General features: G+C 43.7%; 1 protein-coding gene across 2 annotated transcripts in view; it reads right to left on the reverse strand.

Annotated features, from left to right (window-relative positions):
• Positions 1–24,029, reverse strand: part of rgs3a (regulator of G protein signaling 3a) — a 56,354-nt gene that overhangs the window by 18,426 nt on the left and 13,899 nt on the right. For both annotated transcript variants that reach the window (XM_079756022.1, XM_079756021.1), the window contains exon 2: positions 17,913–19,064. In XM_079756022.1, the coding sequence (XP_079612148.1) occupies positions 17,913–19,064 (1,152 nt within the window). The remainder of the gene's footprint in view (positions 1–17,912; positions 19,065–24,029) is intronic.

A 24,029-nucleotide genomic window follows, 5' to 3' on the forward strand; every position in this document is an offset into this window, starting at 1 on the left:
CCATGCGTGTGTGTCTACGGGCACGACAGGAAGCATGACATCATCCAAAGCCAGAAGTCCCAGAGGCCATCTGTCATCTGGCATTTCCTGAAAGCCAATGAGGACAAAGGGAATGTCACCCAGCCCCCTCTCCGGCCAATCCACATCTGCCAAAGGCTTTACCTTATGGGGCGTGTGGACCTATGCGATGGGGAGCAGCTGTGTACACAGTATGTGAACACGGTAGAAGAAGCAGAAGGGCTATGTCTGTCTCGTCTCTGCCACGCATCCGGTGCGTGTACCTTGACCGTAGCCAGTGGTTGGTCAGTAGGGCCTAAAAATATTTTTAGGCCCCAAAATATTTTCTTTTTCTCCTCCCACTCGGATAGCTGCCTCAGTTTAAGATGTTGGAATACATTTCTTGTGCTGCTGCTTTTGGTTGCCACAGGGCAAGCAACTTTGGGCAAACTCTACAGCAGACAGTGGCTTGTTCGAGGTCGGACGCAGCAAACCCAAACCAGTTCCACACGACTGAGGAGAGTGTGCCTTTTTTGGCAAAAAAAAACATTTTTTCAGCGCATGCAGTCATGGTGCGCTACTACGAACTACAGGACCTCAGAAAAAGTTGAAGTGGTGGCGCTTACGTAAATACCAGATAAAAATAGATTTTTCATTTTTAAACATCGCACTGAGCCATACATTTAAATTACAATTAACAATCGATTAATCGCCCAGCTCTAGATGGAACCCAGTGGAAAGACTTAATGCGTTCACAATCACTTGCATACAGGACCTTCAATTTAGCACTCGCAAGAACGATGTGTGTCGATGTGGGTATGTTTCTGCAGCAAAGTGAACATACATGCCACCTAGGTGGCTGCCCCACCACAGTCCGCCTAGGTGACTTACTTTGGGCTACTCCTGACAAAGGACGCAGGGTGGTGGGGTGAGACATCCGGTTTATTGTAAAGGTTTGCTGACGATACATGGCCTGGTGCTGTTGCCATCCGGGAGAACTCCTTGAGTGTGGGTGGAGATGGCTGGTTTAAACTGTGCTCACTGATTACTCAATGTGCAACAGGTGTGCAGCCTCAACCAGGCCCAGAGTCCAATCGGACCTGACCGGGTTAGGCTGATTAACCCAGCCCTCATCCACACAACCTCCCACAGGTCTGTACTGACCACCTGAGGGGGGGTGTTCGCAGTGAGGTCATTCTCAGGCGTGAATAATAATTGAGCTTATTTTATTATGCTGCGGTTTCAGTCACCTCAGAGGGAGCACCCAGACATGGGTGTGCTCAGGATCAAACCAATGTATTCCAATGACACAATTCCCAAGTATTACTTATTGTCTAATTCTCCTTCACTCTCCTTCTCTCCTTCTTTCTACACTGTGTTCATGACCAGCCATCTTTTTGGCAAAAAAAGTAAAATCAACAGTAAATGCAGACACACACACACACACACACTAACCCTATCTCTAAGTTAAATACAAGTCTCTCGCTCTCCTTCTCTCCCTCTTTCTACATTCCAACTGTTACATCCCTGCCCAGCCACCAATCCCCCCGACACACACACACACACACACACACACACACACACACACACAAACACACACACACACCAAGGGATATATTTAGAAAAGACTTGTAAGGCTCCAGTGCTTAAAAGACAGTCAATCTACTGTGCAGTCGGTGTGTGTGTGTGTGTGTGTTTCCATGTGTGTGTGTGTGTGTCTGTGTGCGTATGTCTGTGTGTGCATTAGAAAGACTGAAGTAAGGGAAGAAAAAAAACGAGGGAGCGAGAGAGAAGAGAGAGAGAGAGAGAGAGAGAGAGAGAGAGAGAGAGAGAGAGAGAGAGAGAGAGAGAGAGAGTAGAGCAGTGTTACACTTCACTGACACTGAAGACAGCAAGAAAACATTGGGTCTGCCAAACACTACAAGACCCTATAACCCCACTGCAGGCCATGGGATAAAGATGTCAACAAATCACTTAGGACAGGGTTGCTTGTCACAAACACAGAGATGTATATCATTAAACATGGACACACAGGCACACACACAGGACTGCTTGTGTGTTGCACGCGTGACACTTTGCTTTGTTTTCTTTCGGCACAGATGCACCCATGTGGATGCATGTTCTTAAGGATGCATGACACACACGTGTATGTATGTGTGTGTTTGTGTGTGCGTCTGTGTTTGTGTGTGTGTGTGTGTGGGGGGGGCTTGTTTTGAAGGGAAAACATGGAAACCGGGCCATGTTCTGTTTGCAAACCAAACACGTGCAACGATTGTACATACACAATCGTACAGGGGGCAATTCTTTCTCATACAGAAAAAGAGAAACTGAGCGAGAAAGACACACACACACACACACACACACACACTAACACACAGAACTAGAGACAGAGATAGGGAGTCAGAGAGAGAGGGATGGTGAGATAGAGAGATATAACAAGAGAGACAGCGACAAAGAGATGGTGAGACAGAGAGACAGCGAAAGAGAAAGTGTGTGAGATACATACACATATATATGTATATAGAGAGGGAGAGGGAGAGAGAGAGAGAGAGAGAGAGAGGACAAGGACAGATAGAAATGTAGGGAATGCATGGCAGAGGAATGGGAGGTTATTGCGGTTTAACACAACAGTTGGCACAACACCAAGCTGCCTTTCTCCTCTGATAGGTCAGGGCTGGGAGGGCTGGGAGGGGTGGGAGGGTTGGGGTTATCTTATTCTGCCTGTTCCCGTCTTTCAACAACACCGGCTATGACTTAACAGTATGGAAAAACGGCCAAGAGAGAGAACCAAAGAACCAATATCTTTGGACATTTTAATAAACGTGAAAGATAAAAGGCCAATTACGATTTGCAAAAGTGTGGTTATAATTATTCATGGCACCCAAATTTCTTTCCTTGGATTACGTTATCTGTCAGAAAATACTCATTAATTGATCCCCCATTCCACGCTCTCCCTTTCTTTGAGAAAAAAACAAAACAAACAGGAAGGGATCATGAATAGACAATCGACAGCAGAGGAAGTCCTCTGTCTCTCTCTCCGGTTACAGTCAATGCCTTGGATAACATAAGTATATACACCAGCTACCTGCTATTGTGTACCCAGACTGTGGTTACCTAGGCTTATCAGTCTGAACCCAAACAGGGAGAGAGAAATTCAAGGAATTCCATGTTTTTGGTACATAAGGGACAAGGGATAGTCTGCTCGATAGATGTTCAATGTCCATAGTCTGTTCATCCTCTACCTGCTCTTTGATGGCATGTATCTTACAAATACATGTCAACACGATGAAAGTGTGGGCTAAATTAGGGAACAGGAGGAAATAAAGGACTTTTGGGCTTCAATGGAGGAGAGTCAGACAGATGGAAGGTTGTGTGACATATTTCTACAGACCTCCCCTGAGTCCAATGCAGAATTTAGTGTATGATTTTATCATGTGATAATACATCATCACATTGATATGTAGGTCGCACCTAAACACAACATTGTTGGCTGTTATGCCCCCCCCCCCCCAGCTAAAGTCTTCCATCCTAAAATCAGCAGAACATGGGAGTATTTTTTTTTTAAAGTTATGCCGACCAATATGCCCTGCCCGAACTCCAGTTCCATAGTGTGTTTCGTTTTTAGGAATATTCAGTTGTTGCTGTTGATGAAATCACCAAAGAGTAGTGCTCTCTGGTCCAGGGCATGAATGTTAATGCCCGTACAGAAAATGGCAAAAGGGCTTTTGTGTATTCTGCAACCAAGGCATGTAACACGTTGCAGGAAAAGTTGAAACTGAACAAATGTATTCCGTTAAATGCTTTTAGATCCAAAATGAAAGAATCAGAGGCAGATTCTTAAATTCTTTAATTTCAAAAGTTACGAGTTCCCTGTGCTGACCTCTAGTTCTTCTTGAATGTGGTCTTCTGTCGCTTGCTGTGTTTAATGTCGGCTTTGTATGCTGCAGCCTGTCTTGGCCAGGTCTCCCTTGAAAAATAGATTTTTAATCTCAATGGGACTTTTCTTGTTAAATAAAAGTTAAATAAATAAAAAATGAAGGCCCTGTCATCCAAGGCTGTTGTGATGGCATGTATGAGAGGTTTTATTCAGTTCACGGGACCAACATTATGAATAGCTTCTGAGCATCAATACGTAAAGAGTCGTTAATAATGAACAAACGGTTATTACCGAGAAATGTTTTCCCCTAGAGCTTTCTTGGAAAGCGTCAGGAGAAAGTTTTACCCTAATTGCAAGCTGTTCAGTAATGATACATTCTGACACACTCTGACACAATGGTGGCTTTTAATGTCTCACTCCAAACAAAACACAAAGCAGGACAAAAAGAGGACAGGGCCTCCAGCGTTCGGGTAGGTTTTACCCGAAATGCTGTCAATTTATTTCAACACAAAGCCAAATTAAGAAGGTGAGGATTTAATGAAATAAACCTTATTCCCCATTATCTGTTACTTTAGCTTCCCATGAGCTATGAGGCTAGCAAGAGGCTACTGTCCTCTTGTGAAGTGAATGTAGCTTTAATGGAATTCATAAAAACATGACTGGTTGAAGTATTCATCATTGTGCAATTGTTATTAGCAAAGAATATATATTTATTTATATGTATTAAAATTGGTCTAGTGTTTTTTGCGTTTTTCGCTTTAGTGTTTGCAAGCATTTTTATTTTTTGAACGATTGTGTGTTGAACTTTGGCTACAGATTATCAGAGACACGGATACACACACGGATATACAAACTGATTTACTCACATACACACACACAAACGCAAATAACGGTAATTAGGAATAGGAAAGACAGGAAACCTGGGAGACAGACAGACTGAGTCACTCCATAATTAAAGCACATTATGCACGCATTGACAAAAAGGCATTGTTGTGTGTGTCTGAATACACTGCGCTGTGTGCTGCGTGGTTTGTTTCGTCCCTTAGCCATGCTCAAGGGACAGCTTCCTGTCTTAACTACTTCCTGTGTGAGTGAACAATGCTCAGACTAATTCTCACCTCTCCCTGACTTATTCTTTATGATTCACTTTCAATGTTACACAATATACAACTCTCAATGTCAATTTGTACTGTACTTCTGACACACACCAATATCATTTAGTACATAGTACAAGGTACAAAAGTACATGTAATTGTAAATATAAAGACACCGGGATTTTCTTTATGTATCTATGCATTAATGTATTTCTATTTGTACTTATTATTTGACTTGTACTTTTTATTCTATTGTGATCTTATTCAACACATCTCTTCTAATTCTTATCTTAACCTTGCAGAAGGCCAGAGTGTTCCCCACGCCGAGTGATACCCGGCCCTCGGGCCTCCCCGGATGTTGGCCCTTAGGCCTGGGGTCCCTCCCATATCCAGCAAGTTGTTGTCAACACCGAGCTCTAACTTAAGGGCCTTGCGATGTGTGCTCACGACACAGTGGGAAAGGTAATGACTGAGGGCCCCCCTCCCCACTGGGATATAAGGGTTGTTCATTTTAGCCTTTGAGTATTCTCTCTCTCTCTCTCTCTCTCTCTCTCTCTCTCTCTCTCTCTCTCTCTCTCTCTCTCTCTCTCTCTCTCAGGGCTTAATGCATGGGGGCCGTCCCCCGGCGTTATAAGACAGGGTGCTCAGAGGGGTGAAGACCATGGGTACACGGAATGATATGTTGTTGTGTGTGTGTGTGTGGGGGCGGGTGCACGCACAAGTGCAAATGTGTGTGTGTGTGTGTGTGTGTGTGTGTGTGTGTGTGTGTGTGTGTGTGTTTGGTGTGTGTCAGCGACGGGGTGGAAAGGCATGTAATAGTGCATGAAGTGTGTTCCACAGGGAAAGCGGGTGGTGGGGGTGGGGGTATGTGTTTAGGTGTCTAGGTGTGAACACAGCCTCAGTGAGCCATGGACCGTGTGTGGACCTGTCTATTACCAGGCCTGAATGTCTGCCTATATGGCAGAGCTCCATCCGTAAGCTAAATAAATACAGGGGGTGGGAGCCAGTTTATGGAAGGCGGGATAAAAAAGCCCCCCCTCCATTACCGGGAAACCATGGCGAGGGGCATGGCGGCACGCAGGGAGTGACGGAGGGAGGGAGGCGGAGGGGGAGTGGCAGCCAGGGACCTCTGGGGTAACGGGCCAGGGAGGGAGGCGGTTTATAAAACGGCAGATGAAGGTCATCAGAGGTCCTGGTTTGGCCGGCCACAGCAAGTAAACAACCCAGGGGGAATTGGCTTCACCGCCCGTCTTATAACAGGCTGACTGATGGAGAGAGGTACAGCACCCATTCTTAGATGGGTTCCGAGAACAGATCCAGTAGTCCGAAGCACTAAATTGGTATGGAATTGATTATATTTAAAGGGTTATTAACTTGAGCCGATTGGGGGTTTTAGGTTGTTTGAAGCCCTTGTGAACATGATTTTTATTCCGAATTATTTTTGGAAGTCTTTTCAAAAACCTCCCTCTCTTTAATAATCTCGAACCACTAATGAGTCTCCAACCAGGTTCTGTTGTTTAAAGGGTTCTGCTTTTGATCCCCCCTTTCACCCCAAAAAGAACCTACTCCTCAAAATACTACCACACCCTTCTCTGTTTCATTTACTTGCACAACCAAAATGTTCCAAAACGGCCCCTCTGCATTTACACAGATAAATTAGATTTCGACGATGATTCGATAAAATGCTCCTATCTATTTTGGACTTGGGTTTTGTTTTTTCTTCTGTCCAAATCAGTTAACAAGGGAGTCTTTGATACGCTCTCTACAATGTGCAAGCGCTCTTGCATCATTCCAATGTCTCTCTGTCTCTCTCCCTCCCTTTATAAACACAAAGCCATGGTAACATTTAAGTCGGTGTCCTTCGAGAATTCCCGCCATTCTCCTCACAATGTACATGTTTTTCAAACCTCAAGCTCAACAAAAGAATGACAATGCTTCAGTTCCGCCTACTTAGGTTTCTGAAGCATTGTGAGTCACACCTCTTTTATTAACTTTCCACACAATGGTGTTCTCGTCATGACTTGCTGTGAAACTACATGAGGAGGACAGGAAGTGGGTATGAAAGATCTTTTAAAACGTACTGTGTTTGGGGGAAATGCAATGTGCACACACAGCATAACACCCTGTTCACATCCTGAGGACAGCATGTATACTGCTACTACATTGCAGCACCCTCTCGCTTGACATTGTGTGTGTGTATGTGTGTGTGTGTGTGTGTGTGTGTGTGTGTGTGTGTGTGTGTGTGTGTGTGTGTGTCTGTGTGTGTAGGAGAGAGTGTGACAGATATAAATAGGTAGTGTTAAAGCATTGGCATGTGACTATCTTTCTTTATTTATGTACGGCTACAGCACTCGGATCTCCAACTAGGGGTATTTCTCCATGTGGTAGAACACATCGTTTGCATACAGTCCAAGTACACTGTGCTCTTGTTAAAGGTCCCCCTCAATCTCTCTCTTGCCCGCCCTCCCAGAGAGAGGTACACAGCAGGACTGCTGATCCTTGTGAGATTTGAGTCACAGGTTTGCTTAGATTCATCAACCGCCCACCCACACACACACAAACAATCAAACACACTTGCACACACACAATGACACCCACACACACACACACACACAATGACACCCACACACACACACACACACAATGACACACATAGGTACACACAAACATAAGCACACACATAGATACACCGATGCACGCAGAAACACACTCACAATTTTCAGGCACAATTCTCAATGCCTGGTTTATCTCAGATTTCCTTGTAATCAAAGGCTTTGTGCTTTACCATTCAAACTGGGATCTATGATTATACATATTAGGATAAACCTTTCACTATGGTCTTAAGCCTACCCCGAGGCAGCAGCAGGCTATCGTTCCTCTCTTCTCCTTTGGGACAGGACTCAGTGGTTTCTGAAAGTCCCCTTTGAGTCTGCGAGACACATGCTCATCCTGAAGCACAGTGTACATATGGCATTGCAGTTGGGACTGACCTGAGCTGAACTGAGTGCTTATGTTTGGTTATTTGGTGTAATTGTTTGTGGCTGTGGATCGCAGTGTTATCCCAGAACACATGGCTGTCAAACAATAGCCTGTCTGATTCTGCCCTGCATGAGTTCCTGTCTTGCTCCTCTGGCGTAGCTGATTACTTCTGTCTAGGAGGTCCCGAGGAGTGTGGGTCACCCCCAGTGAAGATGCAGTCCTTGGGGCCCACAGAATACTTTACACATTAAAATATGCAATGCATAAAAAAAATGGAAAAACAAGCTAATTAACATTTCTCAATGTTCATCCATACAGTACTCCTCCTTTCATTCTTAAAACTAATTAAATGTAGGCATGCATATATATTTTGGAAAACGTTTGGTTAACCCTATCCTTACGCTTCTAATAAAAATTAAAATAATAAAAACATTTATTACTGCATGAACTAATGTTAATTAGTGGTTCATTATTGTACCTCATGTTTACCGTAGTCATCCCACGGCCCTTCTACGGTCCCCTTCTACGACCCACTCAAAGGTTCACGACCCACAGTTTGAAAACCCCCAGGTTGAACTCATCAGTAGGGACGCTGGCTGCATCGTTATGCTGATGATACGCAGCTGTGCACAAGCCTTTCAGCTGGCACCTGGCCACCTTCCTCGTGGAGTATGAACATGATGGAGCCCGGTTCCTGCCTGCATTACGACAGCAGACCAACAGATGCTGTGGTGATGGCCAGGCCCTGCTTTTTTGTTTCTTATCTAGGGCTCTCGTCTGCGTTTAGAGATCAAGAGTCACTTAAAATGTGTCTTTCGACGACAACGGCGTGAGAACTGAGCGCGGTGTGAGTTTGGCATCTAAAAAAGATCTCTCTTAATAGCCTTTTGATGCGTTCAACTGTTCTGACAATTCACACATGCTTCTTAAGAATCTGCAGCAGTTAGAATTAGTTTGAGTTTGAATTATAATATCATTTTTAATATACAAGTAGTATTCTTAGCATAGGTAGTAGTAGAAACAGCAGTAATAGTAGTAGTAGTGGTATCTTATATTCATACTCTCTGTAGTATAGTTAATGTTTAAATTCTTCCAACAGTTAGCGGGCTGCTTGTGTTTCCAATTGGCTGCGCTTATGTATAAGAAGCTAGCTCTTGCTGTTGTTGAATGACTCATTGAAGACACTGCTATGGCAACCGCCTCCATACACAACATGAAGAGTAACGCGCACGCCACGTAACCATGAAACAACTGGCTTCTGGACTGTGTCTGGCCATGTCTGGACGTCAGTGCGATGCTCTGTTGTGTTAGTCTTGCTATGGACACCATGTGAAGCGCCGTGCCAGCCCATAATGCTCACTGATGCTGTAAAGGTTGGCGGAGAGCATGGTCTCCCTGCAAGAAGACATTTCTATGCATTGGCAAATGCAAAATGATCATATGGTTTCTGTAGACTTGTGTGGATTGAAACATTGACCCATCTTTTAAATTAGGTATTTCGTCATTGAGCTGTTATGGCATGCATAGATTAAATGTGATACAAGCACCATTTAAAGTTAGTTAAAGTTGTATTATCAGTCATATTTACTTATTTCCCACATTTTTTCCACAAATCCTTCCAGAGGATATTTCATGATTTGTCACATTTTTAATTTGCACTCAAGACGGCAAATGCATACATCCTTATTTTTCTTGGTCTTGCACTTTAGCTAGCGGCAAAAGAGCCAAATGGAAAACCTTTCAGCATTTATCAGATGAATTAGACATCTGTCATTCCGTGTTTGAAAAACACCATAACAAAGGTCCCCCCTTCACTCCTACGCAACACGTCAGCTGCTCTCGCACCGAGACTCACTATGTTCCCAGCGTTGGCTTTTCCCAGCTCCGACGCATTAACCTCGCTGGCCAACGGGGACTTTTACCGGCAGCATTTATTAAACGGAGGGTGAGTCAACGTTACGCTGGCATCGGCACTACGACAACGTTAGGACACTGAGAACCAACGCAGGGCTTGTTCTAGTTCAAGTCTTTAATTGTCTGATTCACAGAACAACACGGAGTCAGACTTGGCACTGACGTTCTTCTGATAAGTCCCCGGCAAGTACCTCTTTAGGGCATAAATAGGTCATAATAACCCCAATGAAAAGGCCCCAACTTTAATTATTGGGGCCTTCTGCAATCATTATTTGATAATGATGATAGCAATTATTAAATGTTCTGTTCAGCGGACATGATGAATGTACTGTTATGGGCCCTTTTTTTCAGCGCATGTTTGAGTGGAAAATATGAGAGGAAATGCGTCCAAATGGCTGATAATACAGCCTTTATTAACTTTTAATCATAGTCCATAATTACTTGGTTCAGGCAATGTTGAACAAAGTGTGTGTGTTTGTTTGTATGAATCATTATGACTTTCTGTTTGTGTTTGTATGCTTGTGTGTGTGTGAGTGTGTGTGTGTGTACATGTCTGTTTGTGTGTGTGTGTGTGTGTGTGTGTGTGTGTGTACACGTGTGCGTGTGTGTGTGGCTGCGCTTGCATCTGTTTGTGTGTGTGTATATCTGTTTGTATGTTAACATTTGTAAGTGTATGTCTGTGCGGGTGCGTCTGTCTACACCAGTGAGTGTGTGTGTGAGCATCATAGTTCATATCCTTAATAACATGTTGTCTAGACTAGTCGGGCCGGCATAATAAATAGAGCGGGACCAGCGGCGGAGGAGGGTCTGGAGCTGACAGCGGTGGAAAGGGAATCCACTGGCCTCACATGGGCTCCTCAGACATGTGTCGAGTAGACACATGTCTGAGGAGCGTCGCGCCAAACGGCTCCCCACAAGCCAGGGACAGTTTACATCGCTATACCCCAGTGTTACATAACCGTTCTGACTGGATTTGGGTAGTTGTGTTAGCGAGTTGGACTTGTGAATGTCTAGCATTTGGTGTCGTACAATTTGAGTACACCTAATTTGACTAAAGATACTGTATGGGCCCAGTGGGAATAGTGGGAATGTTGATGCCATGTTGATCTCGACAGGCCCACGATGTGCATGTGTGCGTGTGTGTGTGTGTGTGTGTGTGTGTGTGTGTGTGTGTGTGTGTGCACATGTGCATGTGTGTGTATGTGTATGCAGGATTGCATCACTTTATGTGTATGTCATTTTTATATTTTCTCACTAGGCCTCTGAGGCTTCATAATATCGTGTCATATAACACATGATGGCGCAGCATAAGACATTTCCCTAAAAAGGATTTCTGCAGCATGCTTAAAGAGCTAATGTGCTTAGCAGACCGTGAGTGGATTCACATTAAACTGTGAGGCAGTGCTGCCTCAGCATATTTCTGTTTATCACGACCCCTTACACTAGCCTTCTGGCACCTGAATTAATATGGCCAATATTTCCCTACCAGAGACAAATCCTTTCCAGAATAAGTGGACGGGTTCTAATGTGATGTTGCTTTGTTTGTATTTCAAAGTATCATAGATAAGTGTAATGATATAATGTAGGTTACGTAAGTTACAATCTGATTTGTATAATTTATAGGTTATGGAATTGTGTGTGGATGATGGCTTCTTAAACCAGCCATCATCCACACACACTCCCACGTAGGTCTTGTTACTTTTCTGCATAAGATTCACGAACACAATCGCACGCATGTGCACACACAAGCACAAAACACATCTATCTATTTTAGCTTGGTAGCGTGAATGAATAGTTGTTTACATGATTTCCATTGACGGGAGAGGGATGTGTTTCAGGGGAATGTTTGGTCCGTCTGAGACTTTTTCCCTATCCATAAACAAACAAAAACATTTCCTGTTAAAACACTTCCGTGAAAACAGCTTCTTGAATGTTACCGGACATCAGCGTAAATGTCTGGACGAGACTATAGGAGTAAATATTTACTCGTTCTGTTCAGATGTATTTACTGGTTTGGATGGTCGTGTCCAACCGCATTGATATAACCCTTCTCCCTGTCTGGGCCCGACTGCCGCAGTCCTTACACAACTGGACATATCACCTTCATTATTACTGGTGGGCATTTTATCCCCGACCTCGGCCTTGTCCCAAACACCATGGTAACCGTACCGCATGCTACTGCAAAAACCAACACTTGTTCTCATTTGTGTATGCTTATCACAGACAACTCGCTGTCTGCATTCTCTGGCCACTCTGGGCACAAGAGACATTCATTCTGTGTAACTAGTGAAGAAGCCAGAAGAAGAAGATATTTTGTACAAACATTGCTCACAGCGGGTCATCCTCAATGCCATTAAACTTTCATTAAGTCAGACGTTTTTAAGTGTCCTATCGGTGTAGATTGATCCCTGTGCTCGATTACAGTGTTGACCACCGTGGGCGAGGGAAGAACCTTGCTATCGAGGGAAGAATTGCCATTGAGGGCTAATCTGGACGGATTTGAGTGGAGAAACACCTAGCGAGTACATGCCCCCTGGTGCACCAACATGAGAGTAAACATATAAAACCAGTTATAAATAGTTGTGGCAACAGTTCAAGGCCCGTTAGGCATACACCTATCTGACCTATAACTGGCCTATCTGTACCTTTACTAATATAAACCGTATATACAGACATATATTGTCTATTACTACACAGTTTAACTCAATTTGAGACACAACAAATTAGATATTAACTGAATGGGCAATGGCACTTAAATAACAGGTTTATGGAAAAGTACTGGGTCTTTTCTACATCCTAACCTCATTTTTCATGCAGTCATCTATTTCAGCAGTGAGGTGTCTCCCGCTTTCCTTTTGGGGAGTAGGAACACAGACTGGGCAGTCCTGAATGTCCTGCATTAATCGCCAATCGCTCACGCTCTCTACGCACGCTGCGGTTTACGCCGGGCCTTTGTGGTGAATACATTACAGGAAGTATCTTAGCTGTGAAAAATACCCCAAACAAAGTACCTTCCTACGACGCCTGGGAATGACAACAAATATTTACTCTGATTAAAGAGTCAACAATTTATTCCACCGGCGGTGATTCACAGATGAGACATAGTCTGTGGATATAACTCTCTCAACATAGACCCCGGGTACACTTAACACAATGTACTGTGTGGAAAGCAAGGCTATGTAAATGAGGCAAACCAATTACAGACCTCATCTGGGTGAAAAAGAGTGAGAAATTTGTGAGTTTTTCATTTCAGGCTTGGTACTTTGAATATAATGATATTTGCAATCATTCTTTTGTATCCTGTTATTGTTCCATTAACCTGCCTCTGGAAACGACAGAATGCTATCCTCTAAATCCTCTACATAGAACTCTGACGCATTTCAATTTAGTTTTTGTTTGCATAGATGTATATATCTATATATATATCTAAGTGTGTAATTTTGATAAAATCTTCATCATTTCAGTATATAAAGTCTAAACATACTACTTTATTACTGTACCTGGCTTTTGTGCAACCTTGCACTATCTGGCTTGATGCTAACTGAATTTCATTGTGTGTAATGTGGGCAATGAATATAAATATAAAGGTCACATTGAAAAATCACATCGAATCTAACCTTGTCTGCTAGGTATTTGTTCTACAAATATACTCTGTACGTGAAGAAAGACAGAAGGAGAGATTGACATAATATATACATAAACATATATATATTCACTATATTGGCAGATACATATAGACAGGCAGACAAGAAGAGCAACAACACAAATGTTACAGTGTATCATCCCACTTAAAACGTTGCAGCCATCACGAGAACCATCATCATTTCTTGCCATTTACTTTATTGTACACAGAACTGTCACAACAACACTGCCCGATGGCTATAAAAAGGTTGCTGTGTGCATCTGTTTCCTCTCATCCTGTGCTGTCCACATCTGCATCTCTAAAGAGCACTCGACACAAGGCCCACCTCAAGAGCCAGCCCACAAGGGGATGAGGGGAAAGGACTTTAATTGCATACACTCATTGTTTCCTAGGACGCCCTTTCTTCCAAAAATATATATGCACGACTTATTTTGGATTTACTATAAGAAATGTAATTTTTACTCTGTTTGGGTCCCTGCCTCTTGGGGAAGTGTTGTTGTGTAGCTTGCTGCGATTTTGTGGCTCGGCGTGCGTTGTGTTGTGTGGCCAGCAGTGATTGCGTAGCTCTAAGCTGTTTGTGTAATCCGAGAAGTCATTGACCTCGAAGCATTGCCGGGGCCGTGTACATACCGTGGTCTTTTTATGAGCTGTGTACAATCATGAATGGATATATAATATGTCAAATCTTTGACCCCCCTGGGCCTGAACCATGTATATATATATAAAACAGATCTGAAAGTAATAGTTGTGGGAGCAGTAGAAGCAGCAGTAGAAGTATTTAAAGTATTCACAGTAGCAGTAGTAATAGTAGTTTGCAGTCCATTAAATCAGTAAAGTTCCGCTGACTCGTTACCCAGTTCACCAGCTTAAAACAAATCTAAAGTTTAAGATAACGCGCGCACGCACGCACGCACACACGCACACACACACACACACACACACACACACACAATTATCTGTACCACAGAGAATAACTAATACACATAATTACACACACACGCACGGACAAATACAAACAGACAAACACATTCACACACACAAACAAATACACACATGCACTATCAGAGGAGAGAAGCGGGGTGAGGGGGAGGGAGGGGTTGGAGGGTGGATGGAAAGGTGAAGGTGGAGCTTGAGGTGATGAAGATCTTTTGGGAATCATGGAAACTAGGGCCCCTGAGAAGAAGGGGGGCCTGACGCAAATAGGTAGTAAAATCCCCCTTTAATCTGCCAAGACCGATACACGCCACAGCACCGTCTACACAGCATTCCTTCCTCTGCTCTCTCACACACACACACACACACACACACACAAACACAGGTATACACACACACACACACACACACACAAACACAGGTATACACACACACACACACACACACACACACACAGTACCTTTTAAGGCTACCTAGTGCAACTGACTGATTGTTGGGCCTGCTGGAACAGAACGAATACAAGCTATGATGAAGAGCAGCACATTTATGATCTGTTTCAGGTCTCTTCAGCGGTTGATTGGTGGTGACTGTGGGCTGCAGTAAACACTCTGAGTCATCTAATTAAATACCCTCGCCTGTCATCTCTTTAGTTGATGATGTCACACACACACACACACACTTAATCTTAACAATGGTTAAATGAGTGAAGGTGACTGTGTGTGTCAAGGTGTCCTTTGGCAGGATGTATGACCAACATGCTTGTTATTGTTGTTCTGTGTATGTGTTTCACTTAAAGCCAAAAGGTCCTTGGCTTAAACCAAATGGACCTCTACAGTCTAATGTACACGTTTCACTGGGTACAAGATAGCCTTATCCCTAACCCGTCCTTCAACATGTTTCTAAAGAAAGTAACTGGACGTGGCTTCGGATAAAAACAGCCTGCTAAATGAGCGAATGCTAAATGGTGTGGGTTCAGCAAATGTGGCTGAGCTAATATTTCACTTGGCCTAATGGTCCCTGTTGACAGGTGAATTGAGCGGTGCGATGCGAGGAGCCCTTACATCAAGTGTGGAGGGGGTTTATTGGCTCTGCTGAGGAGAGGCACCAGAGGGCCCCATGGCTCCCTCTAGTGGTCAGTTCCTCTAGTTGTAAATTGGATAACTTTTAACTTTCTTTGAAATGAAAGACGGCATGCCCTTTCCCTCAAAGTACACTGCATTATTGTTGCAACTGAAATGTTTATGTTTTTTTATGTTATAAATATATTCATTTTTGTGATTAAAACGCTTAAAATAGGCATAATGCAAAAAAATAATATTAAACAGTTATTTTCTTATTTTCAACATTTTCAGTAGCAGCTACTGCTAAAGGGATAACTGTAGAGACAGACATGAGCAAGAGGTGGGCATAGCTAGTTCTGGGGGGACACTCTAGTCATGCGGCCCTATCAGTTGATGGCTAACGCGATCCAATCAAACGCTGCACTGATGGGCAGTCGATATAAGACCTTCCATCTCAAACACACATTCTGAAAAGTAAAGTGTAGTTTGCAAATAATCTATCCATGGGTTGAGATATCTTATGTATCTGCAAGGGTGAAATCAGTGCGCTAAATCAATTGAATGACCATTCATTCAATAGAAGGTTCAATCTATGAGTCATTCCTGACAGAGCAGTGTTTACGGAATCACAACCATTATTCCAGTAGTTGGTTTTAAACAGGCTAATGAAACAAAAATTCAAAATCATTCACATATCTGGCATATCACGGTAACAAAAATGTCCAATACAATCTCAGTTCATAGATAATAACCAACATTGGATTTTCCAATCATGCCAAGCCTATTCCTCAAATGCACTTCATCACTTGATCACAAGGGGTCCCCACACAAAAGGAAAACGGTCTACACTGAGCTGATCTAGATGCAATCACCTGACTTTTAAGTTAGGCAAGTGCGTGGCCAAACATAGTCACGTCAAGTAAATGACCATGCTCTTACTTTCACTTGCCATGCACCTATAGACCTATAGAACACACACAGGTTTATGTACACTATACGCAACTGTTTCTGTGTATTTCCCCCAATTGTTTGCTTCAGTTTTGAGTCGTCTAAAATGGTGACCCTTACGTTCTGACCATTCTGCAGCTGTGTGTGAGCGAATCCTCCCTGAGGTGGATTTAATGACGGCGATATTGATCGACATTCAATCGCACTGCTAACTGCATCCCTAAGCGATGCTAAGCAGCTTACTTGCGATTTGAGACCTTTGATTTGTTTTTTTCCCCCTAGTCTTTCCGGAAGACATCAGATCCCTCGGCCGACAACGTCAGTGTGGTGAACGTGTCTTGGACCTCAGGGGAGGGGTGGAGATTGTGGAACAAGCCCGGCTTTGTTGATTAAATAACTGGTGTTAAGAGTTCGATATTCCTCAGAAGAGGCTTCGCATGTGACCGGTGTGGCCGCCAAGTCATGAGTTTTCATGTGATGGCTAAAAAAAGAGCAGCGGGGACCGATATAGACAGGGTCACCGTGCACGTGCGCATGTGTGTGTGCATGACAAGCGTCTGTGTGAGTGTGTGTGCGTGTCCAACTATTTCCAACATTTGCTCAGCCATTAGAGATTTCTCCTAACTGGATTTAACTAACATCGTGAACTCTTTTACCAGGGGGTCTCATAAAATCACAGAGACAAATATTGACATTTGCAAAATAATATAAGACTCATGTGGTTTGTTTAGTCTTTTTTTGAGTGTGTTTTGAACGTCTGACAAACTGACGCATACTTTTCTTTTACTTTACATTAGAATGCAATGAGTTGAAATGTACTTCAATATAATTTGTACTTCAAATAACTAACTGTTATCCACTAAAACCTTGTCCTTCTGATTCCTATGGCTACTCCCCACTCAGTTGTTTTTTGTTAGAAACTAGGTCGTTCAGCAATTCACTCTAATTATGATTGTATTCTTTGATTGTACGACTCACTTGTAAGTAACTTATTAAAAACGTTGAAACAATTATAAAATCTTAAATGTTGTGTGCGTGAGTGTGTGTGTGTGTGTGTGTGTGTGTGTGTGTGTGTGTGTGTGTGTGTGTGTGTGTGTGTGTGTGTGTGTGTGTGTGTGTGCCAGGGTTATAAATGAACAGGGGCTTTGGGGAACAGGGGGAACTAAAAAACTGTAATTAGCCTTACATTTGTGATGATGGGGCTCTTAAATGCCATCATGAAATATAGATCCCTTCTGTATTCCACTCTGTAATCTGTTAAATGTTTAATGGTGCTTGTGAATTTATCTAAACACAATATGACCAAATAAGAGGGTCACTGGGGTCATTGAACTCTAGTCTTTCAGGTAACCTAGAATAACCAAGGTGTACCCCATCCTTTAATTAAATTGCCCTGTAAACTATCTATACTGCCCGCCCAACCACCACCACCATCACCCCCAGCACCACCACACGGCCGCGCTTACCTTGCGGCCGGAGAAGAGCATGCACAGCTGGTGCATGGAGCCCCCGTTCTTGGTCAGGGTCTTGGGCGACGGCAGGGTCCAGCCGCCGCCCTTGTGGTGGCCCCCGCCGTCGCCGCCGCCGCCGCCGCCCTCCAGGCAGTGGATGGCGTTGTTGGAGTTGAAGCAGGTGGTGCGCGGCTCCTGCAGGAGGCTGCCCTCGCTGTGGGTGCGTCGGCGCAGGGAGTTCTGCACGCTCAGCCGGCACGCCCCGCCGCCGCCGCCCGCGCCGTGCTTCTCGCACGCCGAGGAGGTGGCCTCCACCATGCTGCGCCGCTTGCTGTCGCTGCGCTGGAGGCAGGTGTCGTCGCTGTCGTCCTCCTCCTCCTCCTCCTCCTCGTCCTCGGAGTCTTCGTCCTCGTCTTCCTCTTCGTCCTCGTCGTCTTCGTCCTCCTCCTCCTCCTCCTCCTCGCCCTCGGCGCTGCACGGGGAGGAGAGGGCGTCGGCGCTGAAGGTGCGGTCCAGCCGGAGCTCGGGGATGACGAAGGAGGAGGAGGAGGAGGGAGGCGCGGTGGCGTCCGGCGGCTCGGAGGCGGTCTCCTCCTCCCCCTCCTCCTCCTCCTCCGTACCGGCGTTCTCGTTCGGGGCCGGCTCCTCCCCTTCGCCCGCCTCCCCCGGCGGTCTCTCGTCGTCCCCTCCTTCGTCGTCGGCATCTCCTCTGATCTCCTCACTTTCAGTACTCTTCACACTTTCTCCCACCTCCACCTCCTCCCCCTCGTAGTCTCCCTCCAGTCCGCTCCTCACCTCCTCCTCCTCCGTCATCTCGCTCTTCTCCACCTTCCAGATCTCCAGCTCCGAGCTGCCCATGCTCTTGCAGTCCTCCCCCTCCGTGGAGGGCGGTGGGGTGGGGGGCACCCTGTGTCTGTCGGCGGAACCCCCCAGCGGGGTGTAGATGTCCTCCAGGGGGGTGAGGGGGGAGGAGTTGCGGGGGCTGCCCAGGTTGTGGGGCTCCGAGGGGCTGGACGGGTACAGGCTGCTCTCCTCCCCTTCCGAGTGATGGAAGCCGGGCGGGCGGGGCATGCCCAGCTCCATCCCCATCACCCCCTCCAGGTCCTTCCCGCCCAGGACCCCTCCGCTCAGCTCACAGGGGGGGACGTCCACCTTCGGCTCCAACATCTGGGGTAGGAGAAGGAAAGCACAGGTACGCAAGAGAGACGTTAGCTAGGAATTATTGTCGTAGCGTGTCAAAAACGGGAAAAATGGATTTCAAGTATCCAAAATGATGTAAACAGGAAAATACATTTTCTCACCACAGTATTTCAGCAAGAAAAGGAGTCAAGCTTTGGAAATACGAGCATGAATTTGAGAATTCAACCTATTTCTCGTCCTTCTAGTTTACCGATGTGTTTTTTGAATGTTCACGTGCGGTTTGGCTGGCTGGCTGTTTTGGAATGCGTTGCCAAGCCGAAATATACAAAACGCAACGTAACCAAACATTGTGACATTCTTTTGGTTTCGGGGAATCCTGTTGAGAACTGTGTTTTGGGAAGGGTTGTAAGTTGACATAACACACATTAGGAACAGATGGGACGGAGGTAACAGATACAGGAAGTACTTCAGTTGCAGGTACTATGACAAGTTTCCCTTTTTTTTGTAGCAAGCTGAAAGAGGAAACCAGTGACTTTAAAAGGGACACAGATGAAATATTTTTCTGACTCGGAAATAAAATATCCTCATAGACATCAACAAACATACCTTTTCGTTCTGCTTAAAATGTGTGTTTTAAGCGTGATTTACTGTCCAGTTCATTTCAAGGATCAAATTATGAATGTTAAGTGTATTTAGTGTTGAATGTCAAAACTTGTTGTTGTGTTGCTGAAGTTAGTATTTGTCCAAAACACACACACACACACACACACACACACACACACACACACACACACACACACACACACACACACACACACACACACACACACACACACACACACACACACACACACACACACACACCAACAATGTAAGCTATTCAACTTAGCCCAGAAGCGATTTTTCACTACGGATCTCAGACTGCACACTATCAGTCCTCCTCAATATTAACAAAAACATGAACTGCTATCTACTTTCAGTCTATTCTCCCACTGGGTTTGTGGATGAGTCAGAGGTATTTACTTTGTTGCAAAGCATTTTCTTGAAAATAAATAGTTTGAGGTAGTTTTAGTGAACTTGAAACAATAAATACAAATTCAGTTACGAAAGTGGTTTGAATAAAACTTAATCATCATCAAACAAAAAATTCAAATAAATCAAACAATATAGTATCTGACTGGAAAAAAATAGGTGTAGGCTAAAGCCTAAGCTTATTGTGCCTACCCTTAAGCATTATACTTGCAATACTTCAATTTACCACTAGTAAATTGAAACAATTGTAAACAATATAACTTAATAAATTAACTAATGAATGTAATAGAAACAGTAATAGTTAACAAATCAAATGAAGATAATCGAAAAAATAATTCCCAGTTCTATTCATAATCATGCATTGTCGTCTCTACCACTAAATAATAGAAAGGTGACGATGGAGTATCGACAAGTACCAGAATTGTTAAGCAGTCTCAACAATGGTATCATTATTAATAAATATGAAGGATGTCCATCCCTACCATCGGTATCAACTAATGTAATCCATCACAAGGTTATTAAATAAATAAAATACTCATATTAAATATATGAGTGTTTGTGTGTCGGAGTGCGCGCATGGATGTTGCTGTGTGTGCAGTGTGTGTGATTACACAACAGTTTGTGAACTTCCTGCTTGTTGCTGTGTTTTTTTTCTTCAGAATATATTGCAACATCCTTGTGCAACACAATGTTCTACCATTATACAATTATCTAAAATCAAAATCCTAAGGACAAACACAGAAACAATAATAATAATAATAATAATAATATATTATACAACACAGACTACACAGCTGATAAATTCAACCAAACGTCTTGTTGGGCACCACGGGTGAAAGATATAGATTTTTTGTTTCTCACACAACATTCGTTTATGTGCTGCGCCTTGACTTTCGAGCACAATGTTCCACTCATCTGGACATCACAGAAAACAACACAGCCGCCGCAAGACTATTGTCTCAAACATTAATGGCCTCAACAAACACTAGCTACAGTCTTTCCCCGCACTCAAACAAGAAGATGTACACTAATAGTAGCTTTCAAAGTCTACATAAAGGCTGAACACAAATATATCTTGAAAACACTCAACATGAAAGAATGCACATACAATTCAATACACTTTTACACACACACACACACACACACACACACACACACACACACACACACACACACACACACACACACACACACACACACACACACACACACACACACACACACACACACACCAAACAAACAAAGGTGCCTGCAAAGAAAGCTAAATATATTTAGCCATTTAGCGTAACATGTAGGGCTTCTCAGCAATATCATATAAATGTTATTTTTTCTGTTGGGCTAGATATTCTACAACTGTATGCATTTATTTAAGAATTACTATGATAACTTGGAGTCAGAGGTTGTTCAAACGTTGTTCACTAAACTCAACCCTCACTATAGAACAACAGGGAGTGTGAGTTCTTGGATCTCCAAACTATCATTTCAATGTCATAGGCAAGCCAACAACATACATACAACAAAGCTCACAATCAAACTCACTCTATCTAAACCCATCTTTTCTTAGCCGTTATGAGAAAACAATAAATATAAAAAATGACACAAAGCTGGAGAAAGTGCTGTTTCGACACACACACACACACACACCAGGCACACACACAAACATGCGCGCGCACACACACACACACACACACACACACACACACACGCACATAAACCAGACATAGACACACACACTTATGGTTTCTGACCTTTACCCACTTTTAGCCTTGCTAGTGTTCAATCTGTCAATGTTTTCAATTCGGCACATTACTACCACTTACTGGAAGGCACTGAAATGGTAAAGTATCTCTGAAGAAGATTACAATATAATTTACTCAACTGATACAGACAATTATATAACATAGACACTTATACAGACAACAATATCACATTGACCCTTATAAAGACTTCAATATCATAAACTCACCGTTACAGACTAAAATTTCACATTAATACTTATATAGACTACAATATCATGTTCTCACTGATACGGATCACAATACCTCATAGACACTCATAAACACTACATAATCACGTTAACACTTAGAAAGACTACAATAATATTAAATAAATATTACTTCAAATACCCCTTCAAACAAACCTTCTTAAACGTATTCACTTCAGTGCGACGTCAAACATAAGTACTACAATACTGGTTGTACCCAAAATAGGAAGTCTTGGAGTCAATGTAAGACATGTCCATTCTATGTGTATTTGCAGCATGGAAAGTCTTGTGACAGGCATGTGCTATCGTCCTGGGATGAATGCAGGAAACATGGTTTTCCTCCATTTTCTCGGTCTTAACCCTGCCATGACCTCCTCTTAAACAAACCACCATGGCAGAAATATGTCCATGTAATGCCGAACAAGAACGCAAAGAAAAACACCAAAATGATCCATGCATCAGAAGCCCTCCAAGCAAACAGCACCCCGACAAGCTATTTCTTGTTCAATTGTTTTATGACATTATCTTTCATTTCTCTTTTTCTGTCTGTCTGTGAATCTTCTTGTCAACCGTTTCTTTGAACCATTCCGACCTGCATCTCTTTCAATGTTGTACTGGTGTGATGTCATCGGAATCACATGGTGTTCCTAGGGCATCTGTGCTCTAATTTTATACCCATTCACACCGCATTAAGCAGGTACATGCAACGGCCTATTTCTATCAGCTTTTATGGGGTGTGCAAACGCCCCATACCCTTTCATCCCCTCTTTGCATCTCCTAGCTCTGACAGAAACGTTCACCCCCGTCTCTGCTTCTCTTTCGTCCGATCTCTCTCTCTCTCTCTCTCTCTCTCTCTCTCTCTCTCTCTCTCCCTCTCTCCCTCTCTCTCTCTCTCTCTCTCTCTCTCTCTCTCTCTCTCTCTCTCTCTCTAGGTATGCTTGGCATGCACACACCTATTGAACAATGAAGATATGACTATGGAATAGGACTGTGGAATGGACTATGTTAGATTGATTCTATGGAACCACTTGCCCTGTCAGATACACTTGGTCACACTCACTGTCACAACACTGCAATCTACTGCACTGGATAGCCACACAAGCATCCAAACAAACGCACCCACACACACAGCCACACAAACACACACACAAACACACTCATGGAAAGACAGTCACACTGGGCGTACTGACATAAACAAACACACAAACACACACTCACCCTGACACACACACACACAACCTTTCACACACACATATACATACACAGACACGCGGCTGTTTCTTCAAGGGTTTCGGTGTCTTTGTGAATATGTGTATGTCATTTGCATCCCTTATGATACCTTGCTTTTAACACGCTCTCTCTCTCTCTCTCTCTCTCTCTCTCTCTCACACAAAAACACACACACACACACAAATACATGACAACAAAAAGGATACAACAGGAACAGAACATAAAATGCATATTAGAGCAGCCATTAAACAATAAACAGCATCCTCTGCTCGACCAAGCCGCAGAACCACCAGACATTCAATTGTACTTCCATTCGTGCTCATCATATATTCATCCTTTGCACTCCTGCCTGTAAGTCTTAATTCTCCACTTGTTTCCGTACCGGTGACAAGTTTGTGTACTTGTACACGCACATACTTGTGTACTTGCGTGTGGTCGCTTGGAAACCTGCATGTGTGTTTCTGTGTGTGTCTGTGTGTCTGTGTGTGTGTGTGGTGTGTGGTATGAGCAAGTGTGCGCATGTGTGTGTGTGCAATGTGCTTATGCCGCACCTTTGAGTGGACCTCGGGTGCGCTACATCTTTACTCAACGGCTTTAGGTCATCAATGATTCAACAGCATCCCAGACGCAGCCTCCATTATGCAAGGAAAACAACGACAAAGCTAAAGGGATGGGGGGGGAGGACCATCAACCACAGAGAGAGAGAGAGAGAGAGAGAGAGAGAGAGAGAGAGAGAGAGAGAGAGA

The sequence above is a fragment of the Pollachius pollachius genome, assembly GCF_949987615.1.
Source record: "Pollachius pollachius genome assembly, chromosome: 18".
Classification (NCBI taxonomy): Eukaryota; Metazoa; Chordata; class Actinopteri; order Gadiformes; family Gadidae; genus Pollachius; species Pollachius pollachius.